Below are 13,724 nucleotides of genomic sequence, written 5' to 3' on the forward strand. Positions count from 1 at the left end.
TTGACTTGAAATGTTAATTAGAGAAGCCTTTCTCAAATGACAACATCTTATATCAGTATTCTTTGACATTGAGAAGGCTTATGATACAACATGGAGTTATGGCATTTTGCAAGACCTCCATATATATGGGTTGCATGGCCATTTGCCCATTTTTATTAAAACTTTTTTAATGGACAGGAGATTCCATGTTCTTGTGGGTTCAACACTTTCCTGTTCTTTTCTACAGGAACTTGGAGCCCCTCGGGGCAATGTGTTTTGAGCATCACACTTTCAGTATAAAGATTAATACCATCATTGAACAACTCCCTCTTACTGTTGAAAACAGGCTCCATGTCAATGACTTTCACATCTTACTTATGTCAACTGTCTAAAATGAGGTATATTGAGTGGCAGCTACAAACTTCCCTCAACCATTTACTGAAGTGGACCACAGCAAAAGGCTTTAACTTCTCTCTCTCTAAAACCGTTTGCATGCACTTTTGCTGCCAACAGGGTATTCACCCTGATCCTGAACTCTGTATTGGTGAAGTTGTGCTGCCTGTGGTCCTTGAAACAAAGTTCTTTGGGATTATCTTTGATTGTAAGTTGATCTTTATACCATGCATCAAGCAGGTATGGGTCAAATGTACAAGAGCACTGAACATTCTCTATGTCTTCTCTTCCACCACTTGGGGAGCAGATTCATGTTTGGTACTAAAGATATATCGTGTTCTTATTCAGTCGAAACTCGACTATGGGTCACTGGTCTATGGCTTTGCCAGGACCTTGGCCTTAAAGATGCTGGACCCCATTCATCATCAAGGACTTCAGCTCTGCACTGGGGTTTTCTGCACTTATCCAGTTCACAGCTTATATATTGTGTCACAAACCTTCTTTGCACCTCTGCCATTTGCAACTGTCTTTACTATATGTTTCAAAACTTTGTTCCTTACCAGAGCATCCCACCTGGGGTTGTCTTTTCCTTTTTTGGTGGGCCATACTTTTTCAGAACAGATGATCTGCTATTGCTGCTTTTGGCCTTCTTATCCAGGTGCAGTTAGATGAATTGGGTCTGTCCTTGGATAAAATTGCTGTATCCACTAGTCAGCCCATCTCACCATGGCTTCTTACAGTCCCCAAATGTGACCTCTCTTTATGTCATCTGAGAAAAGCAGATACTTCCAATTGGAAATACTGTCTGTTGTTTGCTGAACATCTTTTGAACCATCCTTCCATTCCTATTTATACAGATGGTTCAAAATCAGATGACTGTGTGGGCTCTGCCATGGTTTGTTGTGGTTCTGTGGTTGCAAGCAGAATCCCCTCTACAGCTTCTGTGTTCACTGCTGGACTGTATGCCATTTCTCTTGCCCTGGATTGCATAGAAGCTAAGCAGTACTGAAACTGCACTATTTATACTGACTCACTTAGTTCTCTACTGGCCCTGGAATTGCTTCACATTAGTTCACACCCTGTTCTCGCTGATATTTAAAACCGACTGGCCCATTTCTCTTTAACATCTACTTTTATCCAGTTTGTTTGGATATCAGGCCACGTTGGTATTCGTGGGAACAAGCTTGCTTTGTCTTGTGATGTGAAGGGTTTCTGAGGTTGAAACAACTGCTGAATGACAGCTCTCTACCACACAGAACAGATATGAAAATAGGTGCCATAATGGAACTAACAACCATTTGTCTACAATCAACCTATTTCCAATATAAAGAGGAATTCTATGAACAAACAGATGGTCTAGCCATGGGATCACCACTCTCTCCAATCCTAGTAGACATTTTCATGGAAGACTTTGAAGAAAGAGCCCTTCATCCACACTGATAAAACCAAGTTTCTACAGACATTATGTCAAGAACACCTTCATTATTTGGTCCCATGGTCATGAAAACCTACCAGCCTTCTTAGAACATCTCATTTCCATAGACAGAAGAATCCACTTCACTATGGAAACAGAGTAACAAAACAGTCTATCGTTTCTTGATGTACTCATCAGTGAACAAGCAAGACAAATAACCACAACTGTATACAGAAAACCAACCAACACGGACAGATACATACACTTCCAGTCCTATCATGTGACTTTGATAAAATGTGGTATTATCCAGTGCCTAAACAAGAGAGCAGAAAACATTTGCGATAAGGCATCCATTGAAGCAGAATGCCAAAAGATTGTAGAGAGTTTTAAACAGAATGGTTACACCTCCTCCTTTGTCAAAAATTCCTTGAAGAAGACATGACAGAAAAAAAAGATCAGAAAGTTACCACCACTACCACCATTTACCTAACATACCTACAACATTTCAGTGAAAAACTCAAATGCATAGCCAAAAAAATTCAACATCGGAGTCCAGTGGAAATCCTACAACACCTTTAGGTCCATTCTGGTAAAAAACAAACAGTGACCTACCAAAGAGAATCTCAAAAACGTTATCTATGAAATTCCATGTTCCTACAATGATGAACATTGGAGAAATGGGAAGAAAATATGTGACGAGAATAAAAGAACATAGAAATAGTACAAGACTCATGAAACACAAAATTCAGCCATTGAAGAGCATGCCATGTCAACTGGACACAGAATAAACTGGGAGAAAACTTGAATCATCAACACAGACAAATTTTGGAAGACAAGAAAAATCAAAGAATCATTTTATATTAATACTATTAAACCTTCACTTAACAAAGATTCTGGATTAGAGGTGAGTAACCTGTGGCTGCCATTGGTTTAATATACAGGAAATCTCTCCTTCAATCAGAAACAGTGATAATCCAACCAATCACAGCACGCTTTCCACAATCCACCAAGACACTATAAAAGACCATCAGCACCTACACACACACACACACACACACACACACACACACACACACACTGACTTGAATACAAAAGGCAGAAGACTATTGAAATGTCATCCTTTACACTTGTGTCTCCACAACAGGTAGTTGCCATCCATTCTATGAAGTTTCATTATGAATACTTTGCCTAACAATCTATCAAATAATATTTAGACAATTTAGTGTCTTTTTTACCACTTATGGTGCTCTTTATGATGGCTCTGGCTATGTGTCTTGCACAGTTTTTAATTTAGAGTTTGTGCAGTACTTTAATGTCAGTGTTATTCCAATTTTCTTTATGTATTTTCCAGAATCCATCAATCATACATGGATAATGACTTTTGAGGGCCTAAATATGAAAGCCAGTCTCTACAAATGGGATAACACGAGTTCTTATACTTGCATCGTGTAAAAATCTTGACATTTTGACTAAAAGTTGTTGCTATATGTTTTATTTCTGTATGAAGCCATACGCTATTAGCATATAGCATTTCTATGAAATTTGTATTTCCTCCTGGTATAATGAAAGCATTAAAATTAGCCTGATTTGATAGTTCACCTTGGCATTTTTTTCAACTCTTTGTGTGTTTAATATACTTTGATGACTATGATATCCAACCACTATAAATCTTTTCAATAGGGCCTAACCTTTTCTCCTTTGCCTGCATTCTATGGAGCTGTTGGTTCTGAAGACACAATAATTTTCTTCACTGTCTGATTGTGAGGTCCTCTTTCTTTTTTGGAACATTTGCTCTTATGGAAGATCTTATGCCACTGGGTCCTGCTCACATAAGAACATTTCAGTAAACTCTGCACTTTCGATCCCCTTATCCTTCTTCTTCCATCCTTACAACTAGGTTTTGCATACTGGATAAACAGGAAAGACACCTTGATTGGAGTTCTTTGTCCATTTCCCCATCTGAATTTGTATGTTTTTTTTTCATTTTTGCTTCTCTGACAGACTGTGAGTGTATTTTAACTCTCAAGAGGTCTCCAGTCATTGGTTTTCAGTCAGATTTGGGCTCTATATCAACTCCTTTGGAACTCCTTGCTGTGCATAGGCTTTGAATCATTTCCTTCTGGTTTTGCAAGGCAAGACAGTCATAATTCATTCTGATAATTAAATGGTTGTTACCCACATCTGTTAGCAAGGAACACCCTTTCCTGTTTTGTTTTCGTATATTAGATCTTTTTCCTGAGCCCAAGCTCAGTGTGTTTCTTCTTGGCATGTCATGTTCAAAATACTCTCAATCTTGTTGTAAGTCTTTTGTTGCATCTTGTCCAAATTTTCTCCACATAGTGGTCCATCAGTCCTCAGTTATTCAAGTGGTTGTGTTTGGTGTGGGGCTTCCTATGCTGAAAGCATTTGCCACTCATCTAAATACTAAACTGTCTCTTTTCTAGTCCCAACCTCTAGCGTTTGACTTTAAGCTGATCCCAAAGTGAAGATTGGGTTCTGCAGTATGGGAGTCAGCTTTGCTGGGAGGGAGTTTTGCACTCCTAGTGGTGCTCATTTGCATGCTGCAATAGTACTGTCACATGTCTAAACACAGGAATATAGGTTGGAGTATAAGGCTAGTAGTTAGCAAAGATTTTTTTAGTATAAAGGGTAGTGGGTAAATATCTATTGGAAATACCTTTTTGTTGTAGTAAAATGTTAGCATTTCTGGAAGAGTTCATGTTTGTAAGCAACTGTTCTGAGTTATAACCTTCATCATCATTTATTTTGACATGTATTAAAAAGAGAGAGTGCTCTTCTGTGCCAACAATTAAACTGTCAACATGTACTGTAATATTTCCCATGTCTTAGCACCTAGCAAACAAATTCTAGTCTTAGGTTCCATACTATAAACAACTTTATTAATATACCTGAGTGAGGCAACCACTACATAAATTGATCATCATCTTCTTCTATATGTTTTTTTAGGTAAATTTTTGTGAGCAAGTTGCTGTAAATATTGCCACTGCCCACCCTCATTTGGAACATGATGGAACAGTGTACAACATGGGAAGCTCCTTGGCTTCTTCAAGACCACTTTACAATATTATCAAGTTTCCTTCAACAACTAGTGAGTACACATGTATATACAGTTACGACAGAAAGTGTTCATACCCCTGCATTGTGAGTAGTTTTTTTCCTCATAACTTAAAAAGTCTCATGATTAGGGTAATGAAAGTATTGTATATTATAAATATTATACTAACACACATCTACATAAATTTTTATCTAAATTGAATGACAAATAAACTGTTTATAAACAAGTAACCAAACATAGGAGGGGCAGAAAGTGTTCGTGCGTCTACTTTAATGATCAGTTGTGTAGTCTTTCAGGTGAATTACGTGGCGCAATCTCTCCTCATAGCCCTCCATGATTGTTTGGCAGTACTCGACTGGTATTTTCTACCATTCTTTACAGAACGCTTCCAACTCTTGCAAGTTTTTCAGATTACACTGATGAACCCTAGTCTTCAACTTATACCAAACGTTTTCAATTGGGTTGAGATTGGGTAACTGCGATGGCCACTCCAGAATGCTTATATGGTTCCTCTGCAACCAGGATTGCACATATTTCTATGTGCTGTTAGGGTCATTGTCATGCTGGAAGATCCAACAATGCCCAAGGTGCAAGGTCCAAGCATCATTCTTGATATAAGTACCTAATATGTCAACGTACTCTTCTTTTTTCATGATTCAGTTGACGCGGTGAAGGCTGCCCACATCAGAAAAGCTGAAGGAATCCCATAGTATAATCGAGCCACCTCCTTGTTTAACTGTAGGGATGGTGTTCTTTGGAAGATTTCATTCTCCCTTCTTATGGAAAATATTGTGAACATCATTGTGGCGGAAAAGCTCGATTTTAGTCTCATCTGACCAAAGAATACTCTTCCAAAAGGTAAGGGGTTTATCTACATGCTTTCTTGCATACCTCAATCATGCTTCTAAATGAACAGGCTTTAAATATGGAGTTCTACGAGGATGGCATGCTTTGAACCCAGAAGAGTGTAACATGTTCATAACTGTAGAGGTGCTTACTTCAACCCCAGTTTCCCTTACCAGTTTCTGTATGTCATACGTGTTAAACGAGGGTTCCTACCAACTTCTCTGAGAACCTTTCTCTTGGTTCTCTCTGAAATTTTGCTGAGGTGTCCAGAACGAGGGAGGTTAGCAGTTGATCCTGTAAGCTTAAACTTTGCAGTTATGCTTTGAACAGTAGGTTTTGGTACATTAAGATGCGTAGCAATACCGGAAAGAGACGCACGAGACTTGTATGTTACAATAATTCGGTTTTTTAAATCACTGGACAGTTGTTTCCTATTTGCCATGATGATCAAGCAGATAATGATGTGGATGGAGCTAAATTGCCAGAAGTACATTTTTTGCTGGCTAAATTCCAATAATTCTGAACCCAGTGTCTAGTTCTGGAATGGTATAATGTAGTTTATTCGCCAAACTGAACAAAATTTTTACGGGAATATCAGTTTTTTCATATGTTCTGAAATGTACGAACACTTTTTGCTCCTCATATTTTTGGTTATTTGTTTATAAACAGTTTATTTGTCGTTTATTTGACATAAAAATTTACGTAGATGTGTGTTAGTATAATGTTTATAATATATTATACTTCTATTAGCCTAATCGTGATACTTTTTAAGTTATGAGCAAAAAAACCACTTGGGACATAGGGGTAAGAACACTTTCTGTTGTAACTGTATATAAATATTTTGTTCTTTATTACAGAAGGATACTCTTATGCCTCTAATAGATTATATCTTGTACACATTCTTATTCAGGTTGTGCTAAACATTTAATAATCCTAATTGCAAAAAAACAATTTTCTAGAGTTGTAATAGAGTGTTTGTTAACTGCATATCTGTATTATAAAGAGGTATGATGTAAAGTTTTTGATCTTTGATCAAATTGAAACTTTCAGGAGTATTTGGATATGCCATCTTTTTTTTTTTACTGATGTTTACTTCCCCTATTTTTGTGCATTTCATGTAAATTAAGCATAGTTTACTGTACACTAAACCATAGTGAAAAATATACACACTTTCTCTAGGAGTAATAACTGATGTTTGAGAAAATCACACATTTAAATGTATCTGCATAATATTAGATATCAGTTTGGTGAATGTTTTAATCATTCAAAGAGTATACTAGTTAACTCACTCTTATATGTCACACTACATGTTGTTTATTTTATATTACTTCCACCACAAAATGTCAATAGTACTTAATTAATTAAAAACTCAAACTTTACATGTTCAAAAGTTATATTATAATATAAAAACCTCCCACTTTCTTGATTTGCTGAGATATTGATATTTTTAGCAAATCTACAGAAAATCTCCTTCCATTCTCTCATTGTTTCGAAGCTACTTTCTTGCTCATGTCTACCTGTCTTGAATACATGATTATAACCAAGAGAAAGAGAAGGTTCTTAATCATAGCACTCTAATGTTTGTCAATTTTTGTGCATATTTAACACATTTCTCTTGAGTCAGGGTAATATTCTTTAGTACCAGATGGGGATGGCTTGTGAAGTGTCAACATATAAATTACCAAACATAACAGCTGTATGTTATTGCAGAAAGCTGATTTTAGAATGCTTGCACTTAAAAGTTAACTCCCACGTAAGTAACACTTTAGCGCCTTTTTCTTGGAGGAAGGAGTTTGTCACCAGTATTTAGTAAGTAGTGTGCCAAATACATCCTTTTTGACTAATCAAAAATCAGCACTAAGTGCTGACAAATTTTCATAACAGCAAAATAAATGTTTTTTTTCATCATGAAAACACATTCCCTAGCTTATGATGTGCACGTTAAAATTAAATAAAAAAAGTTTGTCCTAGTTTAAGAGAATTAATGAGGTTTAGCACAAGGATTAACAATCACATGTCCTGTTTGCAAAGTACAAGTGGATTTCATAACATTGTAAGTACTAGAAATCATTGTTTTTATTTATATTTTATATTTATTGTTATAATGTAATATTTAGGAATAACAAGGGTCATATTGGTGTTATGTGTATCAACAAAACCAAAATCTAAGGTGTTATGAATAAATAGTAATAGCTATATGTATATATGTAGAATATAGTAATAAAAAGGTAATTGTATTTGAAAAATATTACTAAGCCATAATGTAAATTTCTGTCCAATTTTATTGCTTTAATGAGACATAACTAAGAGTTTTCGGTGTTTGCATGTTTCTCAGATAAGGTATCATAGTTTGATGGAAACAGTTTAAGGGCTTATGCTGCAATTTGTTGTTTATTGTTTGGGGTATAACTACTCCATACAGCAAAATAAAAACAAAACAGAAAACAAGCTCAGTAAGATAATAGATTTAAACTGTAAATGTAAGTAATTGGTTAACACTAGAAAGGAAGAAAACTGTTACTCAATTTATTTCATGTTTTTCAACCATTCTTTTTATTATACTTAGATGATGACCTTAAAGACTCTGGAATCAACAAGTATCCTGTTTATATAGGAAAAATCTATAGATAAATTATACAGTTTTATCAAGAAAGATCTTATTAATTTAGGAAGTCCCAGATGTTATGAAAAGGAAATATCAAGAATATAGTTATAAGTAATACTTCATTATGAGCCAGGTCAAGTGTACACAGGATTAAAGGATATATGAAAGCTTGAAATTGAATTAATACCTAATTGGATTATTTGTATTGTTCACTACTCAATCAGTAACAAATTCATTACAGATATGTTTTTGTTACATTTATTATGATTATTTGGTAAAGTTGAACATGCTAGTAAGACTGAAAAGATACATTATAGTTGTAAACTTTATAAACTGTACATTGATTTAATGTAACTTCTAACTATGATATTAATTTTATAATTATTAAATTACTTTTTTAAAATGCTATCTTATGTGAAAGGAGAAGAGAGCAGAGGCTACATGCAGCATTTTATTAAACCACTCATTTTATATAGCATTGGATTCCCACAAAGCAAACATATCAGAGGCTAGTCAAAGATATTCTAATAGTACTCAAAATCAAATAAGCTTATTGTTACACTGTAATATAGTTGAAAAATGATATGATGAAATGATTATCAAAATTGCAAAATAAACCCTTGGAATACTACTTGAAAGTAAAGGCACATAGAATTGGGGTCAGTGTTTTTGAGTCGAATTATTATTCTTTGAACAACAGTTGTTATCAAGGATAATAGCCACTTGGATGGCATATTGGAATGCACATATGTCATGTTCATTTTCAATTTACAGAAATAGTGTTCATATTTCTTTTAGTCTACTGGTAGTGCCACAAGAATTTTATACATTTTGTAAAGATTTTTGTGGAGGACTGACTGGTTGGAGGGGGTGAAATAACACTGAAAGGTAATGGACATTATGTGTTCTTCCAGCTACACTCTTTGTTTAACTTGAATAATCCTTGACAGATCTCACATACACTTTGTGGAGAATTTCTTTACTGCAATTATATGTCAATACACAAATGAAAAGTATCCTCAGGAAGAAATCCTTCCTGTTTAGAGAAATGTATTGAACTTAGCAAAGTAAATTCAGAATACATTAGCCTTTGAGATGGAATATTCTTATTCATGTAGTTTGCAGGGGTATTAAAGCTAAGCAAGAAGGTGTTTCCTCTAAATCTCTCTTTTACATTGGTGATAACTTCATTGTGAGCCATTTCATCATGCAAAGTTGAACTTCAGAAAATTGAACATCACTAAGGCCCTGTTCTTCACAGAATAAAACATTAGATTCATACAATTTTGTGAATGCATTGGATTTATTTCTAACCTACAGGGACTGAAGATTCACTTCATATAGAAGTTCAGTGGTTTCACACTAAAGATAGTTAGATACTGGACCTTATTGAATATACGAGTAGTAATGACAGTTCAAATGAAGCAATGCTTTTGCAACATCCCTGCACATCAGACCAGGGTCAACCACATAAATTTTAGGCCATTAAGACCACCCCATCCATATGCCTCCTATTGACCAAATTGTTTGCACAATTTCTCTGTCTGTAAGACTACTTTTTTAAATGTAATTCTACTTTTTTTGTTATGCATTAGCATTTAAAGTTGGCACAATACAAAAGCTATGAAAACAATTTTTATAAGATTTGTATTAGTTTGTAATACATTCCAAGGATAAAGAATTTAGGTTGTTCAGTTTTTGAGATCTTTGGTGTGTATAATGCAACATTTACTTCAGTTATTCTCTCACTTGATGAAAGGTACAAATTGTTATCAGGATACTACCAAAGTGTGTGTTTATCTCTTGCTCTCTTTATCTTCCCTTTTTTTTCTTTTTCCTTCCCTTTCAGACCCAAGTGCTTTGTTAATAATTTGGTTGGTAACAATTATGGAGAAAGAAATGCCATGAAAAGGTAAAGTATATATTAGTTAACCAAATACAGTAATGAAAATGTGTTTGTATGCTGATATAAGTCAGTGAAGTGGGTCACTCAATAAGGCCATGAAGTAACTCAGCAATAGCATGCATACTTAATTGTAAAATACATTCTAAGCTTGTATTGTTAGATAAGAAAAAAACAGATATTCTTTTTAACAGCAGGAAGCAGAAGCTAATTAAACTGACAGATTGACAAGAAATTTATGAATTTTAAGCCGTACTATCAAGGCATCAATGAATATCACACATCATATTTAAGAAGGAATTTAGAGTTGAGGTGTTAATGAAATAAAAACACTAAATTTGAACCCTACAGAGGGTGAGTTATGAAAGATTGGTGAGAAATTTATGTATTCTAGGGTTGACTATAAATACATTGATGAATACTTCATGCCACATTCAGGGAGGAGTTCAGAGTTAAGGTGATAATGAAAAAAAACCCACTAAATTTGGGCCCTACAAAGTGGGCATTAAGGAAGGAAGCACATACAGAGTGGAGGTTGAGTGGCATGGATTTGAGGCAGGTTAAAGATATAGATAAGGATGTGCCAAATTCTAAGAAAGTGAGAAAGAAAATATATGGGTTGACAATATGCTCCAGTGCTAATGCAATGCCTCATTGGTACATGAGAAATAACTGGTTGGAACCCAGAAACAGTAGTTATGCTGCAGTTTCTACATCGACAGCTACCATAAGATTGATATGAAGAGCCATTTTTTAAGTTATAACTACTTCTTACTTTAATTTGCGACTTTTCAATTTCAGCCTGTAAGACATTTTTATGACCAATGATTGTTTATTAATTAATAACATGAAACAATGGGGAAGGACCTTAAGAGCTTGGTGTTGAAAGCAGGTAACAGAAAATACTCTTTCTTCCACTACTTTTCTACAAAAGTATGTACATATTGATTTCTTAAAGCTTATATAAAATTTTTGGTAACATGATGAATACTGTAATAATATGTTCTATTATAAATGAATTGTCAAAGTTAAGATTTTTAAAGTTATTTATCATAGCATCCACCCACACACTTTTTCTTTTAAAGTTCATAACCTAGAGAAAGAATGAGTACTTCAGCTTATGATTATATAAACCAAGAAGGTTTATATTTCATAACAGTTTGTAGTGATAGGAGACTTTTTGGGATTAGATCCTGGAGAAGGAAAAAATATTTTGCAACTAGTTTTCAAATTGTAGTATGTAAGCATATTATATTTTTCTACCCCTTGGTTAATATATATATATATATTTCAAATTTCTATGCACAATGAGCATATGTTTTTAATACAGAAAGCTGTTCATAGGAGTTACTGCATTTCTCTCACCCTTGTTCTTATCTAGGAAAGATGGCTGTCACATAGAATATACTATATAGAAGTGATAATACTTTTGTTCTACTTGTAAGTCAGGTTGTGCCTCATGGTATCTTCATGTTAGAATAACCATCAGTTGTGTGGGTGGTACTTGTACTGTGAAAAGATTGGCATTATTGTTTTTTGTATAAAATATGTAACTCAATAAGCTACAAAATGAGGATATAGAAAAAACATTGATATGGTTGTGGCAGATATTTATTTGAAGGAAAACACACTCTAGTACAGGTACCTAAATACACTTGCTTTTAAGCAGTAATTCTGTTTGTTTATGGGAAATAAAGACTGCTTTGTGACACATTGTTATGAGTCGTATTTTTTGCTTGAAACTTAGTCAGTGTTAAGAGGACTGAGATTCTGTTTCATAATAGATTTTCTGCCAAACCCCGAGGTATTTTGTGGCTTTCTACTAAGTTTCTTGACTATTTGATGATGAAAGCCATCCTGAACAATTTCATAAACCTTTTTCCCTCCTGATTTGATTCTTGCATTTCCTAATTTATATACCCAGTATTAAAATTACACATAATTATGACTTCACTAAGAGCTGAAATCTTAATGAAACTGTAAAGTTTCTTACTAATTTTGTCAATATCGTTTGTCAGTCTATAACAAATTTCCACTAAAAGTCTCTTCCCCTTATATCCAGTAATAGAAACCTAGTTCTTGAATAGTGGGCAGATACCAGAGGATTTGAAGCTAGCTAATATAACTCCTCTTTTTCAAGGAAGATGATAAAATTTGTCCCAGTAGTTATAGACCCATTAGTTTTACATAAGTTGTTGGAAGAGTTTTGGACAGTCTGTTAAAAGTACTTTCAAATTAGTTTAACAAAGTTTAGCATTTTATCTAATAGTCAACATGGTTTTACAAATCTTTTGACATTCTTTAAAAAGGTTACTACTTACGTAGATGAGGGTAAGGGTGCAGATTTGGTGTATTTGGATTATCATAAAGCATCTGACAAGATACCACACAAAGGACTTGTAAAAAAAAAAAATCTTCTGGTATGGGAGTGATAAATTAACTAATTGGATAGAATAGTGGCTGGATGGAAGAAAGCATAGGGTTGTTATAAAAGAAGTTCAGTCAAACCAGATTAATGTTACAAATGGAGTATCTCAGGGTTCAGTCTTAGAACCTTTGCTCTTTTTTGATTTATGACATGGATGAAGGAATGGTCAATGAATAACTTACATCTGCAGATGATATTGAGGTCTTGGGTGTTGCCGGCTGTGAAGAGGATGTTGCTGATTTACAAAAGGATTTAGATAATTTTGTGAGTTGGGCAAATAAATGACAGATGAGTTTTAAGTATAATAAATGCAAGGTAATGCATGTTAATTATCATAATTTCAATGGGAATAAATGTAACAGTGCCATGAAGTGAAAGAAAGGGATCTTGGTGTAATAATTGATCAGTCTCTATAGCCATCCAAGTAGTGTGCTGTTGTTGGTGATAGTGCAAATAGAATTTTAGGTTGTATCTACAGAAATATTGATTTCAAATCTAAAGAGTGTATAATTTCTTTGTACCAGTTACTGGTTAAGCCATTCCTGGAATATGGTGTTCAGTCTTGAGTTCCTTACCTTAGGAAATATATCAAATTGATGGAAAGAGTTCAGAGGAAAGATGCTATAATGGTGCTTGGGATGGAGGTGTTGTTATATGATGAGAGGCTGAAACCTCTCAAATTGTTTTCCCTTGAAAAATAATAGTTAGGATCTGATTGTGGTGGTTAAGATTATAAAGGGAATTGATAGTGTTGATGCACCATTGTTTTTTGTTTTTTTTAATATTTAACTGAGTATAGTAGGGCTAAGGAATAAAAACACAATAAATTTTAGTAGGGTAGGAGTCATTTTCAGTGGAGTCAGTTTTATTTTTTTAATAGAATAGTTGGCTTTTGGAATGTGTTACCTGCAGATGTTGTAAAGGCAGTAAATTTAAATGAGTTTAAGAAAAAGCTTAATAAGAATATGAATGATAGGTGCTAGCTTTAATTTTTTGAAAGGTTAATTTAGTTTAGAGTGTGGGAAACAGCCGAGATGACCCAAGAGGTCCCATGTTGTCTGAAAACATTATGTTAAGTAA

The 13,724-nt window shown here is 34.4% G+C and overlaps 1 protein-coding gene across 4 annotated transcripts in view; it reads left to right on the top strand.

The window, feature by feature from the left end:
- Positions 1-13,724, top strand: part of LOC143255708 (carotenoid-cleaving dioxygenase, mitochondrial-like) — a 69,006-nt gene that overhangs the window by 21,074 nt on the left and 34,208 nt on the right. For all 4 annotated transcript variants that reach the window (XR_013030800.1, XM_076511783.1, XM_076511784.1 and 1 more), the window contains exon 4: positions 4,754-4,895. Coding sequence is in view for 3 of the 4 variants with exons in the window: in XM_076511783.1 (XP_076367898.1) it covers positions 4,754-4,895 (142 nt within the window). In the remaining variant the exon portion in view is untranslated. The remainder of the gene's footprint in view (positions 1-4,753; positions 4,896-13,724) is intronic.

This window comes from Tachypleus tridentatus, chromosome 7 (genome assembly GCF_004210375.1).
Source record: "Tachypleus tridentatus isolate NWPU-2018 chromosome 7, ASM421037v1, whole genome shotgun sequence".
In the NCBI taxonomy this organism is placed as follows: Eukaryota; Metazoa; Arthropoda; class Merostomata; order Xiphosura; family Limulidae; genus Tachypleus; species Tachypleus tridentatus.